Here is a 20,335-nt window from a genome sequence, read left to right as displayed (position 1 = left end):
TTTGAGTTATATCTGGAAACACTAAAAATAAAATTTTATTGTCCTCTGCTATTTTTATGATTCATAAAAGATGAAGAGTAGCAAATATTTCAAACCCAAGGAGGGTTACAGTGTGTATCCCTCTACTTCAGTTTACGGACAGGGAGAACGGTGGCTTCCTAACACCATTTCTACAGGCCCGAATGGCTGAAAATGCCACACAGCAAGGTTTAATAACTTCAGATTGAAAAAGCAGACTGGGTTAGATTGACTGGCAGCCAAAGACATCTGGATATCTTATAGGCTAGAGATGCCTGAAGAATTAAAAAAACAAAAACACACAAATATAAAAATACATTGACCAGGACATCTCTATGTCTTGTTGAGAAAAGGAAATACTGTGGAAAAACTGCTGCGTAAGGTTGTTCCCAATTCAGTGAAACATTCCTACGACGATGACGCAGACAGTATAAAAACCAAATAGCAGCATCTATAAAACGAAATGGTTGTGGGAGAATGAGCAGGTCTATCAGAAAGGTCCTTGTGTTTTTGTTTCCCAAAACATACATGATAGGACTCTTCAGTTTTTTTTTTTCAGTGCTTGTATGTTGTGTTTAGAAAGGACAGTGTCATGGTTCGGGGTGAGATGCACCTGTGATCTCTTTGCCTGCTCTCTCTATAGACACTGTTTCCCACTGATAAGAGTGTCTTTCCAACTCTACCTACACTTCTCCCAGAGAGCAACTCTACAGTTCACTCTATTTTAGACTGGAGCACCAGCCTATGACACCCTGTTCCCACCCTACTCATGATTGCAAAGCAAGTGGTGCCTTGTACTCCTTTGCAGGCCCTCACAAGTGCACCCTTCACCTGACACATTTTGCTACCTTTACCTCTGAGTGGAATTCTGCAGTTCTACCAATTTTGGACTGGATCCCAAGGTGGCAGCCACCCTGCTTCCAACCGCCTTAACACAAGGCACTTGCAAGACCCTTCCCTGGGGAAGCCTGTGATCACCAGCTGGTTAATGTGACTCAAAACAGCTCCTTCCAAACAGCCACTGCCTATTCACCCACAGGCTCACAACAAGCATTGAAAAAGGTTACAACACAAAAGGTCTGCATTCCTATCTTGCCTAAACTTACCCCTTTTCCCTAAGACCAACTACCTCTCTTGCATTCTCTTTCCTCCACCCCCTCCAGTAGCTGCTGACCATTCACCCCTTCCTTTCTCCAGAGCCTGCTTGATACTTTGGATTTGCAGGCTCTGGTCTTAGCAAAACAGCTGTGCAACTTTTGGCTCATGCCTGGGAAGAGCATCTTCCTTATTTACTGGCCTAGTCGCTGGTTACTTGAAGTTGTTTGCCCAGAGCTGTCTTGTCTGACCACTGTTTTGTTTTCTGCTTGCTCTTCCTAATAACCCTCTTTCATTCAATCCACATAGACAGGCACAATAGCAAGCACCTAAACGGAGGTACATATATTATTTTTATGAATAGTCTATCACCCTCATTTGCCACAGCCTTTTTGTCCCAGTTATGAAATGTGAGTCTGCCGTAGGTAGAAAGCATTCCTCCCCAACACATGCTTTTCATGGGGAAATGAACACAACTAATGGCTACAGGGATCTTCATTTGAAAACCAAAACTGAGACTCTTGAGAATTTGGACCCTACTGCCACAGTATGTCTGTTTCTCCACCTGTAAAAAAGGTTTGGTGGCATTGTTAGCCTAACAGGTGTGTCATAAGGCTAAAACGATTGTCTGGGAAGCACTATGGGATTGTATGAAATTGTGTGTAAGGGGTGTTTCACCCCACATCTGGAAGCAAATTCCGTAATGAAAGTGGTAACTGTAGATAGAACACAAAGCAATTTAAGGGCTAAACCCCAGTCCCTTTTACTTACCCAAGTAGTGCTGTAGAACTTCCCACTGACTCTCACAAGTCATTCCAGTGATGTGGCCTTGCATTTGTAAGGAGCTGTGAGATCTTCCATGAAGCAATATACAGTATAAAAAGAACCTTAAAGTGGTCTTATTTATTCAGAATACATTTGAAGTTGATGCCATGCTTGCAATTAAAAACTTTTTTTTTAAACCAGAATTTTATTCCTGTGCACAACACAATGGCATAATAGGCCCAGAGTTCTTGACTTGAGCTGCTGCTTCTATAGTCTAATCTGACAGAAAAGATGCACCAGTTTGCACTTACCCTTATAGCTAGTTAGATCATGCTTGGTTTTTTTTATGTAATAAATTAATTGTTTTTTTTCAATAAACAGGAAAAAAAGCCAAAAAGATAATTGCTATGAACAACTCAAACAATTACAATCCTTGTGGTTTCCTGCAGATGATACAGAAATCAATACAATATATTCATTTAGTATCCACTCAGCCATTACAATAAAATATAAACTTTATCCTATACTCTCCCTCCAGAGCCCACTGCCTTTGTGATGGACATATTGGAAATCTATAGGCAGATGTTATACTCCAACCTACTAACATACTGTAAAACAGTTTTAACAATGTTAAAGAAATTATTTCGACTAAACAGCTAATTTCAAGTACTGAAACTTGCTATAATTTGTCTATTTCCTCCACAAAAGACTTATTAAATAAATCTGTGCAAGAGTATATATAAACATTTCTTTAACAATCAGACTTTAGTAGTAGTTACTGAACTTCCACCAGCTTTGTATATATTATAAAATATTTCAACACAGAATGACCAACATCATAGACAGGTTTAACATTGTGCTTTTGTTCAACACTGCAATTACAGAGCTGTTCAAAAACTATAGTTTACTTGGCAATTATAGTACATACCTACTTTGATTATTTATCTAAAACTAAGAAAATTTCGTTTCCCCAGAGCAAGATAAAATGTAAACAATCTTGTGTTTTATTCATCAAAGACTAAAATCTCAAGTCGACTAAGTGTTCAAGAAAACATTTTTTATGGAGCTAGTGGGATTTTTAATATGTCCTTCTTTGTTTTTCCTCTTTGTCAAGAATAGTCTGTTTTAGACTCAAGGAAGCATCTTCAAACTCAGGGTTTAATGCTAAAACTTTCTTGAAATCTTTCAAAGCCTCATCATAGTATCCTGTGACAAAAAGAGAAAAAAATGTGTATTACTTGTTTCTGCATCTAAGCTATTTGACAAACAAAAACTGAAGAATGATTCCTGATGGTTTTACCAAACAAAACTCTCAACTTGAAAACAACAGGAGCTGAAGGTGTTTATTACTTCACAGGAGGCTCTCTGTCTTCTCAAGATCAGGCTCTGTATTCTAATTATTCATATTAAAGCATAATGGTTCTGATAATGCCATTTCATTATAAAACATGCAATAGTAATACCACTATGCACATCCGCAGAATCACTGTTAGTAGTTTTGTCTCCTTTCAGCAACATACATGAGTATTTTAGATTGTTTTCAAAGCCAAAAAACTTACAGAAGCTATAGAACTCATGAAACTATAGAATGATGGTGAGACTTACTGGGAGATGACTGAATTTTGCAAATTGCTGAGCAAATTGAACAAAACAACAAGGATAATACATAAATGTGTACTTTGATCTTTCACATTAATGGTAGTTTAATTTAAATATAATACCTTTAATGTCTTTATTGGTTTTTCACACTTAATATTACTCAAGTGTGGTTTTATATCTGATAGACAACCATGGTATACTATCAGGAATATATCCATTGAAAGCAATGGATTTCCCCAGTGCAAAAAATGTTGTTTGAGCAGAATCAGGGCCAACAACTCTATCCCCAAAACTTTATCCAGCAGAAATAAACTAAATGACAGAAACAAATTAGTCTGGAGGTCTTTTTACACAGATTAAGTTACATTATGAAAGGCTAACACTTATTTGGTGGGTCACTTGGTTTGTTCAGCATCCCAATATCATATAAACAAACCTGCTAAAAAAACAAGTTTCTTGTTTATTTTTAAAGCAATTACTTTGGACAGTGATTTAAGGGGGCTGATTTCCCACTATTTTACAATGGTATAATTCCACTGGCATGAAATTGGAGTAATGCACGTTAAAGTTCGCAGCACATTAATAGTATTATGTTTATCATGTTAGTGCTTAAGGGCCAACCAAGAATGGGGCACCATAAGCAGTCTGCAAATGCAATATACTAAATTAGAAAATGAACAATGTTTTTTCCATACCTAGCCTGTACAATATTAATCCTCGGTTATAATATGGGACTTCAAAATCAGGGTGGGTTTGTATGGCTGATGTGTAGTCATCCATTGCTTCATAAAAGTCAACCCGCATGTACTTGATTTGTCCCCTGTTGTTGAATGCAGTGGCGAGATCATGGGTGAGGCATTTCCTTGATTTAAAAGAGAGAGCAGGCACTGAATACCTAAAGAATCAAAAGTCTGGTCTACATCACATACCTTTATCAGTATAACTATGTCGGTGAGCGGTGTGATAAATCCACACTCCTGAACAATGTAGTTAACCAACTTAACCCCTCATGCAGACAATGCTATGTTGGTGGGAGAGCTTCCCATGCCAAATAACTACTGCCTCTCGGGGAGGTGGATTAACTACACTGACAGGAGAACTCTCTCCCATCAGCATAGAGCAGGGGGTCTCAAACTGGGGGTGGGACCCCTCAGGGGGTCAGGAGGTTATTACATAGAAGGTCACAAGCTGTCAACCTCCCCCCCAAACCCTGCTTCACCTCCAGCATTTATGATGGGGTTAAATATAAAAAAAGTGTTTTTAATTTATAAGGGGGGGTCACACTCAGAGGCTTGCTGTATGAAAGGGGTCACCAGTACGAAAGTTTGAGGACCACTGGCACAGAACATCTTCTTTCAAGCACTACAGCTAGGACAGTGCAACGTTTTAAGTGTAGACATGCCCACAGATACCCAGGCCAGAGGGCCGACTATGACACAGGCGCCGAATCCATGGGTGCTTCAGGGCTGGAACACCCATGGGGAAAAAATGAATGGGTGCTGAGCACCCACCAGAAGCCAGCTTCCCCTCAGCACCTGTCTGCCGGCAGCCCTGCTAAGCAACTCCTCCCCCTCCCTCCTAGTGCCTCCCTCCCTGTGACCAGCTGTTTCCTGGCAAGCGGGAGGTGCTGGGGGAGGAGCAGGAACAGGGCAGGGGCAGGGGGAGGAAAGCGGGGGGGGGGGGGGTCTGGGGGGTTGAGCAGCCCCAGGCCGGGGGAAGGCGGTGCCTGTAGGCTGTGATCATCTAGTCCGGCCTCCTGTGTAACACAGGCCACAGACCTTCCCCCAAACAAACCCTTTCAGGGAAACACCCGCTCTGGATTCCCGCCCCGCCCCGCCCCGCCCCGCCCCTTGGCCTGCCCGCCTCAGGTCCCTCCCGGTTTGCGCCTTGTTCCGCGCAGAACACGCCTCCCCTGGCCCGCGGGCTCCTGGCAGCCCCCCACTGGCTCTGCCCTGCTGGGGGGGGGGGGGAGGGGCGGACCCGCACAGCTGGGAACGGGCAGGACTCGGGGGCGGGGGAGCCGCGGCGAGGGGGCGCTCCCGGCCCCGCCCAAGGCAGGCGGCTCCCACGCCCCGCCCGCTGCAGCCTCGCGGCCCATCCCATTGGCTGCTGGGCGCGTGGCGAGCCAGAGCTTCCCCCCCGCTCCGCCGTCGAGGGGCGGAGCTGCACCCCCTGGTGCGTGCCCCGGTTAAGAACCTGCCCGCCCGCCTCCCTCCGCAGAAACGCCAGCCCCGCCCCCGGGCTACTCCAGACACACCTGGTGGGGGCGGGGCCGGCCGCCGAGCGCACGCACCGCGCGATGAAGCGGCTGTATAGCTCCTCCGCCGGGCCGAATCGCTGCTCCCGGAAGTGCGCGTGCGCGGCCGACAGCAGGTCCGGGGGCGCGCGAGCTGGCTCCTGCTCCATGACGGCGTTACATCCCCATAGCAACCGCCCAGCTCGCCGCAGGGGTCGGGGGCGGCCGCGCCGCGGGTGTCGCTCGCGCGACAGGGGCCGCACTCCACGTCCGGCTCTTGGGGGCCGGAGACGTGACGTCACGGCACCACCCGTCGTTGCGCTGTCGGGCGCCTGCGCAGCAAAGGAGCTACCCATAATCCACTGGGCTCCCGAGCCGCCCCTTACCTGTGGCCTCGAGCGGGCGGGCGCCTCACGCTTGTCCCCGACCTTCCCACAGTCTGCGCGCCCCCGCCTGCCCGCTCCTTCGCCCCGGGCCCGCTGGGCGCTTCCCGGCCTGGGCCTGGCCCCCAGCGCCGCTCTCTGCCCCCCTCCCCGCTGGGTGCACGCAGGCTCGGGCCTTTCAGCTCCGAAATACCTGTCCCGCCCCTGCTCCCACCGGCAGCCTGGCCGATCAGCACTGCCCCTCCCTCCCTGCAGCTCCCGGTCAGCTGTTTCTTGGCGTGCAGGAGGCTCTGGGGGAGAGGGAGGAGCGAGGGCTCGGCTGGCTCAAGGGAGGGGGCAGGAAGGGGTGGAGTGGGGGCAGGGCCTGTGGCAGAGCCAGGGGTTGAGCAGCGAGCTCCTCCTGGCCCATTGGAAAGTTGGCGCCTGTTGCTTCAGCCCCGGAGTCGGTGCCTATTACAGGGAACTGCATATTGACTTCTGAAGAGCCGCATGTGGCTCCAGAGCTAGAGGCTGGCCACCCCTGTTCTACTCGCACAAAACCGAACACCCTTGCCCCACCCCTCCTTTGAGGCCCTGCCTTTGTCCTGCTCCTGCTCCCTCCATCCTCTCTCCCTCGGTTACTCACTCTCCCCACCCACAGGCACTTCCTCATTTTCCCCCAGCTGACTCAGGGTGTTGGGGTTCAGGAGAGGGTGAGGGCTCCAGCTAGGGGTGTGGGCGCTGGAGTGGGGCCAGAAATGAGGCATTCAGGGTGTGGGAGGGGGCTCCGGGCTGAGGCAGTGGGTTGGGATGTGGGAGGGGGTGAGGGCTCCAGCTGGAGATGCAGGTTCTGGGGTGGAGCTGGGGATGAGAGGTTTGGTGTGCAGGAGCAGGTTTTGGGGGGAACTTAGGGCTGGTGTGCGGGCTTAGCTTGGGCGGCTCCCAGTCAGCAGGGCTAAGGCAGGCTCCCTGCATGTCCTGGGTCCGCGTTGTGCCGTAGTTCTCGGCTAATGGGAGTGGGGAGCCAGTGGTAGGGGTGGGGCAGTGTGTGGAGTCCCGTGGCCCCCCTACCTAGGAGCCGGACCTGCTGGCCACTTCTGGGGCATAGCATGGTGTCAGGACAGGTAGGGACTAGCCTGCCTTAGCCCTGCAGCACCACCAACTGGACTTTTAATAGGCCCAGTCAGCAGTGCTGACCAGACCCGCCAGGGTCCCTTTTCGACCAGGCATTCGGGTCGAAAACCAGACACCTGGCAACCCTATAGGGCAAACTCATGCACTGTGCTACATCAGATGTGTTTTCCCATAGATTACAAAAAGGAAAGAGAAATAAGTGCAGTAGGACCCCGTTTATCCAACCCTCCCTTATGTGGCTCACTGTATTAACCAAACAACCAGCCTTCTCTTTGGCTATCCCTTGATGCGAGTAGTCTTCCAGAGTATGCACTGGCACAGCGGATTCTGTATTCAATTTCTTTGTCAATGCTAGCTGTTTGAGAGAGGTGGCTACCCAGGTGTGGGAAATAGTCCACATTTTCCAGGGGGTCTCTGCCAGTGGTGATTTGTGGAGTACGAAGAGTAGTTTGTGCAGGTGAGGGCTGGTAGAGTACCTTGGTTTTCCCAGTGTTGAGAGAGAGACCCAGGCTCTGATAGGCATCTGCAAAAAGATTTAGGGTACTTTGCAGGTCAGCCTCTGGGTGTTCGAGAATGACAAAGTCATCTGCATGCTGAAGGTCAGTGATGCTAATTCTAGTGATCTTAGATTTTGTTTGGAGACGTCGGAGATTGAGGAGTTGACCATCCATATGCTACTCAATCCTGATTCCATCAGGAAGGTGGTCACGGATGAGAATCAGAATCACGGCAAGGTAAATGGAGAAGAGTGTTGAAGCAATGACACAGCTGTGCTTGACACCAGTGCGAATGATGAATGGTTCAATCCCTGAGCTGTTGCACAGAATGGTGGTAGTCATCCCGTCATGGAGTAGTCTGATGATGGAAATGAATTTCTGTGGAAAGCCAAACCTACACAGCACCTTCCATCATGATTTATAGAGTCAGAGGCCTTGGTTAGATCGATGAATGCCATGAACAGTTCCTGGTGTTGCTCTCTGCACTTTTCCTGAATCTGTTGTGCCACAAAGACCATGTCAGTTGTGCGTTGGGATGGCCTGAAGCCACACTGTTATTCGGGGAGGAGTTCCTTGGCAAGGGGGAGAAGGCAGTTTAGTAGGATCCGGGCAAGGATCTTCCTTGTGTTGGAGAGGAGGGCAATACCTCTGTAGTTCCCACACAAAAATTTGTCCCTTTCTTGAATATTGTAACAATGTTGGTGTTCTTAAAGTCATGTGGAATTTCTTTGCAGGTCCAGATTTTGTCTAGGAGTTGGCAAAGTCTGTGCTGGAGTGTTCCACCAGCTTTAAAAGCCTCAGCTGGGATGCCATCTGGGCCTGCTGCCCTGTGATTTTTTTGTCTGGATGATATCCTCAGAAGATGCGGGATCAGCAGGGTGTTCCATTGCTGAGTGTTGTGGAATAGGTTCAATGGTGTCTTCAGAGACCGTGGATTTGGGGTTTAGTAGGCTCTCAAAGTGCTCCTTCCAGCGTTGTTTAATGGCCACATGGTCCTTGAGGAGAGTGGAACCATCCTGGGAATGTGGAGGTTGGGCCTTTGGAGCTTGGCCCATATATAGCTTTTGTTGCTTGAAAGATGCTTCTCATGTCATCCTGGTCTATGAAATCCTGGATCTCAGAGGCCTTCTCTTGCCACAGCTTATTTTTGATGTCTCACAGCCTCCTTTGGACTTCGGCTTTGAGCAGGTGATAAGCCTTATGTTTTCATTGGTTAGAGGAATCATTTTCCAGCTACAGAATGCAGTTTTTTTCTGTTGAATTAATGCTAGGATTTAATGTGGGGAAACCGGTGCACAGGAGACTTGACAGGAGGAAAACGCCAGTGGCAAGGAGATCCAAGACAACCAGGGGCAGCCCTCATCCGCCTTCACGGCCACAGAGTACTAAAAGGTCCTCTATATGTGCCTGATCCACCATTGGGGTCTTGTGAAGTTTGGACAGTGGTTAGTCAGGAGCTTCGCCTCAGACCTGCTCACCAAGGACCCTAACAGAAGTATGAAAGCTCCAGACAATGTAGCTCTGAGGTCTTTAGGCCACACAAGCCTCTCCACCATGACAAGGGTGTGGTCCACCAGAGAGGAAACAAAAAACAACTAGCACACGCATGTCCAGAAGAAGGCAAGCTCTCCTGTGGCTGCTAGATGGCGCTGCAGCTTCGCACTTTCCTACCCCCCAGATTATCTGAATGTTTGATTATCCAGTTTGGTCTTGGTCCTAGTTAGATTGGATAAATTGGGATCTGCTGTACTAAGTTTTATTCTATACTTATTGACTAAAATGAATTTAACTAGCCTTCAGCTTCTGCCTGAGGAAGAGCATCCTTTACACATACCATTCAATCATTTATGAAATTGATCTGCATTATCCTCCACCATTCCCTTTGAAAAATAACTAAGGAATCATGATTTAAAATCCAAGTATAATTTATGCAATAAAACATAATGAACAGTAGATGGCAATGGTATGCAGATGTTCAACTGGCTATTTAAATAATCCTGTGTTGTGATATGAGCAAAATGCAGCTACGTAATAGGAAATTGAACCCTCTGAAGGGATTAGGCCACCATATGCAATGGTCAGAGTGTGGGATAAGAGGTGGGAAGAGGAGTGCTTGAGTGTTAAATGCCAAATCCTTGTGAATTAAAACCAGTGAGCTGTGGTGGCAGTGTAACAGTGGGAGATTATTTAGATTATTAGTATTACAGTACTGCCTAGAGCAGTGGTTCTCAAACTTTTTTTTTTTTGTGGACCACTTGAAAATTGCTGAGGGTCTCGGCAGACCACTTAATGATCTTTCCAAATGTTGTTTGTACCGTTAGCTAACTATTGTAAAGCGCTTTGGATAAAAGCGCTGTATAAAAAAAAACTTAATAATAATTTTTTTGCAAAAAGAAAAGGAGTACTTGTGGCATTTAGAGACTAACCAATTTATTTGAGCATAAGCTTTTGTGAGCTACAGCTCACTTCATCGGATGCATACTGTGGAAAGTGCATCCAATGAAGTGAGCTGTAGCTCACGAAAGCTTATGCTCAAATAAATTGGTTAGTCTCTAAGGTGCCACAAGTACTCCTTTTCTTTTTGCGAATACAGACTAACACGGCTGTTACTCTGAAACCAGTAATTTTTTTGTTATACAAATAAAAGCACACAACTCATATTTTAATAACAGTAGTCTTACCTTTCTAATGTGATGGATATGCCCTCTCTCCCCTGCCGCGCAGCCCCCGAGCTGCGGCTGGGAAGGAGGGGGGTTTTTCCCTCTCTCCCCCACCGCAGCAGTCCCCGAGCTGGGTCTGGGACGGAGGGGGGAGGTGTCTCTTCTCTTCCCTGCCACGGCAGCCTCCAAGCCCTGGAGCTGGGGAAAGTTGCTTCTTTCTCTGGCCACCGCAGCTCTGCATATCCCAAATTTCCCCCACCCCCTCTTCTCACCCCAGTTCCCCCTCCCAGCTACCCCATACTCCCCCCAAGGCCACCACCTCACCTTACATGTGCGTCTTTTCCAGGGTCCAGGCACCTAATCAAGTGGGTGGCCCTTCATTCTCTCGTGTGCGGCTGCCCAGATGCGCACCTTAGAGGGAACTACCCACGGACCACCTGAATGGCGCTCGTGGACCACTGGCAGTCCACGGACCACAGTTTAAGAACCTCTAGTCTAGAGCAGTGATGCTCAGCCTGAGGCTCATGAACCACAATTGCCTCTTTTAAAGTGTCTCCTCTGGCTCTTTGCAGCCAGTGGCGGATTAGCCACTGGGCCAACGGCTCATGCCCATACCCTGCCTGCTCGGCGCTCCCATTGGGGAGTGGGGTTGGGGTGTGGGGGCTTGCCCCTCTCTGCTTGATTGGCACTTCTGCCAGGAAGTAGGGGAAACCTCCCCACCCCAACCCCGCTGCCTGGCAGGAATGCCAGGCAGGTGGGGGAAGACCCCGCACCCCGACACCGTTTCCCTATCAGGAGTGCCGGGTGGGGGACGGGGCGACTGCAAACAGAAAGGGTGGGGAGGGGGCCCTACTAACCCCTAATCCACCTCTGTTTGCAGCACATAATATTAAAACACTATGAGATTTAATTATTGATGAATCTAAGTTACTAACCAATCAGGATGCTTTTACAATTTAATTGTAGTTGATAAAATAATAATACCTGGGCAGTCATTTTGCTGTGAGAATTATATAAAATAAATATTTCCCGTCATACTGTTTAAATCTGAATATATAGTACTATAGGAAATGAAACAATGAATTCACACCACTGTGGCTTTTTTAGGTACTGCTGATCACTAATTTGGCTCCTGAACCACTGAGGTCTGAGTATCACTGGCCTACAGATTACCCCAGAAGACTCACAGTCTAATTTGAGACAAGGCACAAGTAAGTATGACAAAAGGAGGGAAAGGGGAATAGAGTACTAAGCATAGGCACTGCCCCTGTGGGTGCTCCAGGGCAAAAATGGTGGATGCTGAGCACCCACCGGCAGCTCCCCTATCAGTGCCTTCCTCTTCCCCCCGGGCCTCCTGCCCGGCAGTGGCCCTGCTGATCAGTGCCTCCCTCTGCCCCCCCACCCCAGCACCTAAACTCCTGTCACAATCAGTTGTTCCGCGCGGTGTGCAGGAGGTGCTGGGGGAAGGGAGGAGCAAGGCCAGGGCATGCTCGGGGGAGGGAAGAGGTGGAGTAGGGGCAGAGCAGAGGCAGGAAGAAGCAGGGCAGGGTGGGGCCGTGGAGGAAGGGGTGGAGTGGGGGCGGAGCCACGGGGAGCACCCCCTGGCACATTAGAAAGTTGCACCTATGGTACTAAGGAAATGAAAATGAGATAATGCAGTTGGTACACACATGGTAACTATTGCACAACATGATGATTCCTGAAGGAACCAAATCTTTTATTTAAAATATATATATTTTTTAGAGTCATTGAGTTTAAGGTCAGAAAGAATCACCAGATTATCTGATCTGACCTCCTGTATATCACAGGCCACCAGCACCACCTAGCACCCACATACTAAACCCAACCACCAAAATTAGATCAAAGCGTTACAGCCCAAAGGAGACTAGACCAGGGGTGGCTAAATTGCAGCGCTTTTAAAGTTAAAGTGCGGCCTGCAGAGCTCCCCACGCTTCCCTCCCCATTCTCCACCTACCAGACTTGGGAGCAGGGAAGCTCAGGGCTTCTGTCCTGCTGTGGGGTTTGGGGGTTAGGGGCTTCTGCCTAGCAGGAAGGAGGGATCTTGGGGCTTTCAGTCCCATGAGGCATGCCTTCTGAGGTTTGGGGCATCGGTCCTGCTCCTGCTGAAGCTCCAAGCCCTGGTAAGCACCTCCTGTGGGGCTGAAGCCCTGAGACCGCCCTCCCCACAGGGCAGAAGCCCTTATCCCCACTACCACACTGTGGGGCTGACACCCTGGCAGGCGCCTCCCATGGAGCTGAAGCCCCATCACCCTCTTCCCACAGCACTGAAGCCTCAAGCCCCAGCAGGGCAGCTGGCCGACCCCACAAGCTCTGGGGTCTGAGGCAGCCACACAGCGGAAGTCCGGGATGGATGCCAGCAGAGGTGGTAGGTTTGTATAATTTTTGGTGATGCCCAGAACAGGTCCAAGTCCTGCCCCTCCCCCCATCTACCTGAGGCTCTGGGAAGGAGTTTGGGTGCGGGAGGGGTGCAGGCTCTGGGCTGGAGTTTGGGTGCTGGGTCCAGGCTCTGGGCTGGGGTAGGGGTGCAGGAGGGGATGTGGACTCCAGGAAGGAGTTTGGGTGCAGCAGGGGGTTTGGGGTTCAGGCTCTGGGAGAGAGTTTGGGTGCAAGAGGGGTGTGGGCTCTGGGAGGGAGTTTGGGTGCTGGCTCTGGGCTGGGGCAGGGGAGTTGGGTGCTGGATGTGGGCTCTGGGCTGGGGCAGGGGTGCAGGAGGGGATGTTTACCTCAGGGGGGCTCCCCAGAAGCGGCTGGAATGTCCCCGCAGCTCCTAGGCAGATGGGCCAGGGTTCCCGGCCAATGGGAGCTGCGGAGCTAGCACTAGTGGCAGGGGCAGTGTACAAAGCCCCCCGACCTTCCCTCCCCCAGGAGCTGCAGGGATATGCCAGCTGCTTCCTGGGAGCCACACAGAGCCGGGTAGAGAGCCTGCCAGCCATGCCAACCCTCCCTCCCTGCCAGCACCAGCAGGGGGCCTGGTCTGTGTGCTGCCTCCTGTCCCCGACCCACACCCCCAGCACCAGGGCGGGTCCCAAGCCACCCCCTAGCACCCTCATGGGTCACCCCTCCAGAGCACCTGCAGCCCCCCAGCCCAAGTTTTAGCTGAGAGTATATAGTACAAGTCATGAACAGGTCATGGGCCATGAATTTTTGTTTACTGCCCACGACCTGCCCATGACTTCTACTGAAATTACCTGGGACTAAAACATAGCCTTAATCATTACGGTCATGTGCTCCAAGTTTAAGAAAACGAGGCCCAAACCAGTTTCTTAGAAAGAAAGGACAGACCAGCACCCAGGCAGGTGTTAAGAGAGTATCGCCTGCTTAAGCAGCCATTTTCTGTCAGAGTGAAGGTGTAAATAAGAAATTTACATACCATCACAGGGATGGTTCAGACCTCATGTCCCTAAGAGACTACTTGTCACCTGCAGCCCAGCTGGGGGTAATCTTCAAAGAGGGGAGAGTGTCACACCCCAAGGCCCCCCCCCCTCCTCAGGGGGTCCCCTGAGGGAGGCAGATCAGCATTGTATATTGCTAACGCTGTTGCAAGCATCGCAGGGCAATTTGGGAAGGGTCAAAGGTGTGAGTGGAAGATTTTTTTTTTGCAGGCTCTGAGGGGGGAAGGAGAAAGAGTAGAGAATGGGTTACCTCAACACTGCAGCTAGCTCAGTCCGACGATAAGACACTGGCCCCAGTCCAAGGTCACGGCGCTAGAGGAAAAGTCTGAAGCTGCCTTTCTCTCTCACCCAGCCACAGCCAGCCATGAAAAAAGAAAAAGTACACTGAACCAGGGCTGCAGAAATGGAAAACACCAGCGAGATGACGAGGCGGGGGAGCAGAGATGTGTGTCCCTCGAGCCGTTGTGTTTTGGGAATGCGGAGAAGACCACAGAAACCCAGTTTGTACTGGCACAAAGAGCACCAGGAACAGAGGTCGCAGAATGGAACACCCCCAAAGGAGCCCAGGACTTAAAATCCTCCTGAGAGCTGGAGCAATTCGGAGATTGGCAGCGGATCCTGGACGATCTGTGCACACAGGACAGAACTCCCGACCACCCTTCCCACCCTCTTCTTCTTATGTTACACCCAGGCTTGGCCAGCCTTGGGTAGTGCATGAGTGAGTATGAAAGTGGGTTATGGCTTGGAACACTAATGCTTTCTTCCTTCCTCTGAGTGACGTGGGGAACCCCTCCTCCCCCAGCACTCTCCGCTATTATTTTATTATTTTATCAATAAAGGTTTAAAACTCAGTTACGTAGTGTGCTCACTCATCTCCTTCCTAAAGATCCTGCGGCCTCAGCCTGATCACCTGACACCCCAGGCAGATTAGTAACAGAAATCTGTCACAAGAGTAGTGTGAGAATGAGAGGCAGTGGCCTCCAAATCACTCTCTCCCCCTCCATCTCTACTCTGGCATCTACAATGCTCGAAAGACAAAGAAAGCATCATTGAACGGGGGTGGTTTCTGGCTGGAAGACTTTTCAGCCAGTACAGATTGCTGTAAACAAATGGTGAGACAAAACCTTTTTGCTTTTAAGTTCACTTAGCTTGTTAAGTTAGGCATTAGCTTGCATTTTACGCCTTTTGTAACCAGTCCTGACTTTTATGCATCATTACTTGTAATCACTTAAAATCTATCTTTCTGTAGTTAATAAACGTATCGTATTGTTTTATCTTACCAGTGTGTTTGGATTAAAGTGTGTGGGAAACTCCATTTGAGATAACAAGGCTGGTGCATATAATTTTTCATTGATGAAATGATGGTCTTTATGAGCGCCTCCTGCATTGTTCAGTACTGTGCTTGACAGTACAAGATGACCATTTCTGGAGGAAAGTCTGGGAATAGAGAATCTGCTCGTGTTCTTCTGCAGTGTAATTCATGAGTGGCTAACTAGCAGCACTCAGTGCAGTGTAGTGGGAGCAAGTTACATGCTGGAGGCAGTGTGTTAACTGGCCAGGAGTGGCTGTTCACCAGTAAAGCAGTGTAAAAGGCATCTCAGGTTGGAGAACGGAGGAGACACAGCTATTCAGCAGTCCAGATTGTACCCTGGGTAATATCAGACCCTCCCTGTCCTATGTCCCATCTCCAGCTGTGGCCATCCCTGATACTTCAGAGGAAGATTTAAAAACAAAAAACAAAACCAAAAAACCACCAAATACATGGGAATAGGGGAAATTCCCTTCCTGAGCTCTGCAGATCTCTGGCTGAAACCCTGAAATGCTAGTGTAGAAAACACCTTTGAACAAACATCCAGGGGCACAAATAGTACAACTTCCCCACCATCACTGGCCAAAATTTCCTTTTCCTTCCCACCGTTGATCTGAGTGCTGGCTGGCTGCTGCTCTCCTCAGAGGGGACAGCATTTCAGTGGTGCTACGTGTGTATTTGGGAAGATCTGTAGGATAGCTCATTTTGACAGGCCCTCTAGAGAAACAAACAAACAAAAAAGGCATTTATAAGTTTGTCCACTTTGATGCTACTTCTTGTGTCATTTTTGTTGTATCTTCATAGAATGACATGGCCTTATATAACTCTGAATTACACTGTTAAAGAAACAAATTAAATCAGTATCTATAGCTCGAAAACCAAAGAAAAGAGAGCTCATCCAAGTATCAGTGTAGAAAATCAGATTTTTATTTCATGGTATATTTTTCACATATAAAGTTTTTCCATACAGGAGGAATAAACTACTCAAAAGAACCAAAGATTTAACTTATGGATATTACAAAGGTAATTTTTCACCCAGAAAGACAAACCAAGAGAAAACAAGACTCCTGACAAGCTTTCCTCAAAAATATAATCCTCCTTAAAGTGAATTTCGTGCTTGTGAAAGATACCAGACTGACAAGACTGAACACTGAAGTGCTCTATCTATTTGAAGAACATGTACAGCTGCAGTGCAAGCTTCCCCACACTCTGCCTGCAGTGTGGCTCAATTCTACAAAGTAGGAAGGATGACAGACTAATTCAATCTCCATATCCCTTCAATCGCCATTCATACTGCCAAACAAGGATGACAGTTATGACAGTGTGATATGAACACATTATCTGCCTACCAGTTGATTGAGACTGCTAATTTGTATCATATAGTTCACTAAGAGCTGTCAGCTGGTAGCTGGTTTCTGTTATTACTAACCATGGGTGATTCAGCCTGGTTATATAAGCGTGAAACAAACAGTTAACAGATCCAAAAGAGAGAGAGCCCAAGAATTCAGATTATAAACCCTAGTTTCTTGACAGATCACCTCTTAGAGGTCCTTTGTTGATACTGTACTTGTAAATATGTGTTTAGAAAAAAGACTGCAGCATAAATATTTGGTTCTAACTATAACTAGACTAGAATATTTTCATTGTAGTAAAAAAAAAAAAGTTATAGGAAAATGTACAAAAGAATGATATCAAGGTTATAAAGGCTGCTCCTTCAATATTGGTCCCATCTGGAAATTCTTTACTCCAAGAGTCCATTTGTGTATTTTGGGAAAACCAGTGTTTTTTCTACTGAATGTATATTATAAAAATGAAGAACGAAGCTCCCATAACTAAGAGCTTGTCTACATGGAGCAGTTAATTAACAGCAAGCTAGGGCGTTACAATGCATTCGTTGTTCTGCACTGACTCCACATGTAGGCAAGCTTACTGTACACTAAAAGTGCCTTTGTGCACTTTAGCTTAATACATTTTAAAGCGCATTAAGCTTAAACACCCCATCGTGGCGAGATTTTTGCCTCCGTTGCCCAAAATGCTTTATCAAGCTGTAAATGGGAAAATCTGCAGAAAAACCTCAGAAGGGGGTTAAATTCAGAAAAATTATAAAATTGTTTAATTGGACATAAAATGAGTGGGGGTAGTGTCCGGAACCTTTGACATGCTTAGAACAGTGATTAGATTTAAAAATAAAGCTTTCATTAAATGAAAATTAATAATAGCTTAAATTAGAAAATAAAGTAATGGTGGCCATAGGGTTATGTAATGTAGTGGGAAATCCCATAGGAAGACATGGGAGCCCACAGAAATGAATAGGGATGATGCAATCAGGGCAAGGTATTACATCACTTCCGATGGGGAATGACTCAGCAAAACCCCATAGGAATACACTGTTGCCCACAGAAACCAATGGGACTTCCAGACAGGAAGTAGCTAGGGTTCCACCAAAGGTCAGCTGAAAAACCCCATAGGGATGCATTGAGCCCATAGAAGTCTATGTAACAGGGAAAGAGCTTTCGGTACATGTGACTAATTAGCATATGCTAATCTCTGGAAACTGGCTGAGCTTGAGGGTCATATGTCGATTCACATGCCATGCATTAGCATATGCAAATCCCTGAAAGCTGATTGGCTGAATTACGATAATAAATTAATAGCTAACAAGCTGAAATCATATATAAAGGCAGCAGCCAGCAGGCTACAGCTCTGTAGGGGACCAGGACCAGCAAGAGAGCAGAGGTCTACCAAACACCTCCAAGGAAGAAAAGCGCTTACAGGACAGCGGCTGCAGCATCAGCAAAACCCAGCAAAGAAGAGGCTGCTTGAAAGGCAGGTATAGCAGCAACAGCAGCAGCCCACCCAGGAGTCCAGGGTCGCCCCCTGGCAACGGCCATTTCTGCCACCCAGCCAGCAGGAAGCCTCCGCAGCAGCCCAGCAGCAGTGACCAACAGGCTTCTGTCTCTCCTGCCTGAGGGGAGACACTACCTCAGGAGAAGGCAGCAGCTCAGAGCCCGCTACCAGACCACACTCCCGAGGCACCGCACCCTAGCCTCAGTCAGAGCAGGAGGACCTTTGTAAGACGATTCAGAAGGATTTTTAAGAAGGCTTCTGTACATTTAATTGTCTTTTATTTTAGCATCCTAGAGCGTGTGGGTTTAAAGTGTAAACAAAGCTTGATGCCTCTGTCAGAGTGAGATCTCCCTACCCATCTAATGATTGTCTAATCAGCACTTGGTGCATGTTTAGTTTTTAAGTATTTAATGTTAATTCATATACTGTTATATGTTTGTTATACGATATAGAGTATTAAGCGTGTGATTATATTGTTATACTATATGTGATTGTAGTGCTGTCTTTATTTGCCATGCCGCTTCATGTTTATATTGTAACTTTATTACCTCTCTCTCTACTTTTACTGTAACTAATCACTTCTAAACAAATATTATTCTTGTTTTCAAAGAATTTATTGCTTGTTGCCTATTCTTGATCGGAGGGCTGTATCCGTGTCCTTCAAGGGAAAGTTGGCTAACTGTGGCTTTCCCTGAAAAATCCCTTAGGGAGGGCCACAACCTTTAATACCCAAACAGATAAATTGGAAATAAAGGGTTTCAAATTAAAAGCAGTGTTTCTAAGCAACATCCCGGGCTTATTATAATTGAATCAAAATCTTCCGGCAACACCATGGGCACTCTCAGTGCTCAATAAGAATATCCACATGGGGAGTTAATGCAGAGTAGCTACTGAATTTTAAATTTATACCCTAGCTTGCTGCCTACTAACTTACCTGGTAGACAAGCCCCTAGAGTGTCTCAAAGGAAACACAGATAGAGATAAGCATGCATTCATTTTGTTTGTTTTTAGTCTTAGGAAAGATCCTGTTAACTCATTTTTATAAAAGAGGGTTCACAATTACATCTTTTTCGAGACTCTTGTCATTCTAGTTTCTTTCTAAGAAAGATTTTTCTCTATAATCTTAGTAGCATCTTGTAACAGTATAGTGCCTGTATTACATTTCATAACACACTTTGAAATCTTGAAGTCTTTTTTATGTTTGTAATGGTACGTATACAAGGACACACTCACAATTCTTTTTCTTTTACTATGTCACTGAACTATGGCACAAAGGACAGAAGTTGTAATTGCTTATTTCTTGGGCCTGCACACAGTGCTTGCACACATTGCACATCCAGAATTGATACTCTGTGATAGATCTTCCTGTTGCAACACACGTTGGAAGTTTCCCTTCTCCACTAAAAAAACAAAAGAGAAAAAAAACACAGAGCTTTAGATGAAACCTGCTTGAGTAGTTTAATAATTTGCAAAACTTTCTTTGGCCATCTGTAACAAATTTAAGCTTTTCTCTACTTAGGTCTGCATCATTTTATTAGTACGGCATAATTAAATCACGTGTTAGTGTATATTATTAATAGGGCCAGGTATGGTAATCTTCCTGGTATGACACAGTATATACATTAGTCTAGCATCAGCACTTAGAGCCAGCCGCTCCCAATATCAAATGAAAGGAAGAAAACTTCTATCATCATACTAACAAAACCAAAATGTAGTCAGCCTACCCCTCCAGAAGACCATCCAGATCAGATTTTTTGGTATGTTTAGGACAGTGTTTAGTGAATATCTCCAGTGCAAGATCTTCATATTGCTGTCTCTGTTCAGGGCTAAGGGTTTCCAAGGATTCCAGTTTAACAAAGGCTTTTGAACAAGTACCAAATGCTCTATTGGCACATGCACAGAGAGCCAAAAGGGAATAGGTCTCAACTGCAGGGATAATGTCTTCATAATCTCGCAGGTGAAGAGCTAGCAAATGAAAAGAATGAGAAAGTTACAACATGTCCCCTTGAACACAAAAACAACTTAATTGTACTAGTAAATTGTCGTCTTAATATCAATTACCTGATTAAATAAAACAAACAAAATAAATCCAATGAAAATAGTAGAGAGCATAGATAGTCCTCCCTATTTTTAAAGAAGAAACTTTGTATTTAATTGTGAATTGAAAATGAAGTGTTTGAATTAGGCCCTTCAATACGGAGAGAAGGTAGAAGGCACAACTTACCCAACTAACATCTATCGATTCCTCTGCAGCCCCGGGGCTCTGATGTGAGCTTCATGGAAGCATCATTCAATGCACATAAGTGTGGTCAATAACAACCCTATGGGATTTGTTATCTAAACTTGTCAGATAGTGACAAGTTAAACTTCAGACATCTCCTGGTAACCAGCCCCTAGATG

General features: G+C 46.9%; 2 protein-coding genes and 1 long non-coding RNA gene across 14 annotated transcripts in view; 1 reads left to right on the top strand and 2 right to left on the bottom strand.

The window, feature by feature from the left end:
• Window positions 1-2,060: 2,060 nt before the first annotated feature.
• Window positions 2,061-6,089, bottom strand: TTC32 (tetratricopeptide repeat domain 32). 2 transcript variants are annotated; one of them, XM_073335948.2, is made up of 3 exons: window positions 5,735-6,089; window positions 4,173-4,339; window positions 2,061-3,084 (listed from the first exon to the last, which is right to left on the bottom strand). In XM_073335948.2, the coding sequence occupies exons 1-3, from the start codon at window positions 6,067-6,069 to the stop codon at window positions 2,957-2,959; spliced, it is 630 nt and encodes a 209-aa protein (XP_073192049.1). In that variant the 5' UTR covers window positions 6,070-6,089; the 3' UTR covers window positions 2,061-2,956. The 2 variants fall into 2 exon arrangements, with proteins under 2 accessions (XP_073192049.1, XP_073192050.1); XM_073335949.2 differs by having other exon boundaries at window positions 5,771-6,089.
• On the top strand, window positions 5,642-16,722 carry LOC140908562 (uncharacterized). 6 transcript variants are annotated; one of them, XR_012157913.2, is made up of 6 exons: window positions 6,912-7,943; window positions 8,441-8,894; window positions 11,474-11,577; window positions 12,650-12,752; window positions 14,132-14,891; window positions 16,059-16,722. It is a non-coding gene; the product is annotated as an uncharacterized LOC140908562 (long non-coding RNA). The 6 variants fall into 6 exon arrangements; XR_012157912.2 differs by lacking the exons at window positions 6,912-7,943; window positions 16,059-16,722 and adding an exon at window positions 5,642-5,850 and having other exon boundaries at window positions 14,132-15,058; XR_012157914.2 differs by lacking the exon at window positions 16,059-16,722 and having other exon boundaries at window positions 6,910-7,943; window positions 13,990-15,058.
• A 2,292-nt stretch (window positions 16,723-19,014) lies between these two features.
• The window catches only part of WDR35 (WD repeat domain 35), a 79,593-nt gene continuing 78,272 nt past the window's right edge, over window positions 19,015-20,335 (bottom strand). For all 6 annotated transcript variants that reach the window (XM_073335942.2, XM_073335947.2, XM_073335944.2 and 3 more), the window contains 2 exons: window positions 19,660-19,900; window positions 19,015-19,335 (listed from right to left, as the gene is read on the bottom strand). In XM_073335942.2, the coding sequence (XP_073192043.1) occupies window positions 19,185-19,335; window positions 19,660-19,900 (392 nt within the window). In that variant the 3' untranslated portion in view covers window positions 19,015-19,184. The remainder of the gene's footprint in view (window positions 19,336-19,659; window positions 19,901-20,335) is intronic.

The sequence above is a fragment of the Lepidochelys kempii genome, chromosome 3, assembly GCF_965140285.1.
Source record: "Lepidochelys kempii isolate rLepKem1 chromosome 3, rLepKem1.hap1, whole genome shotgun sequence".
NCBI lineage: Eukaryota > Metazoa > Chordata > Testudines > Cheloniidae > Lepidochelys > Lepidochelys kempii.
Note: the sequence above shows the minus strand (reverse complement) of the source record. Positions and strands in the feature narration are given on the sequence as shown.

What these genes read in the sequence shown, in the direction of transcription:
- TTC32 (XM_073335948.2), bottom strand. Translation starts at nt 6,069, where the DNA reads ATGGGTAGCTCCTTTGCTGCGCAGGCGCCCGACAGCGCAACGACGGGT. An exon ending in GCCGGCCCCGCCCCCACCAG is followed by an intron (nt 4,340 to 5,734) that starts GTGTGTCTGGAG and finishes TTTTAAATCAAG; the next exon opens with GAAATGCCTCACCCATGATC. An exon ending in ATTAATATTGTACAGGCTAG is followed by an intron (nt 3,085 to 4,172) that starts GTATGGAAAAAA and finishes TTTTTGTCACAG; the next exon opens with GATACTATGATGAGGCTTTG.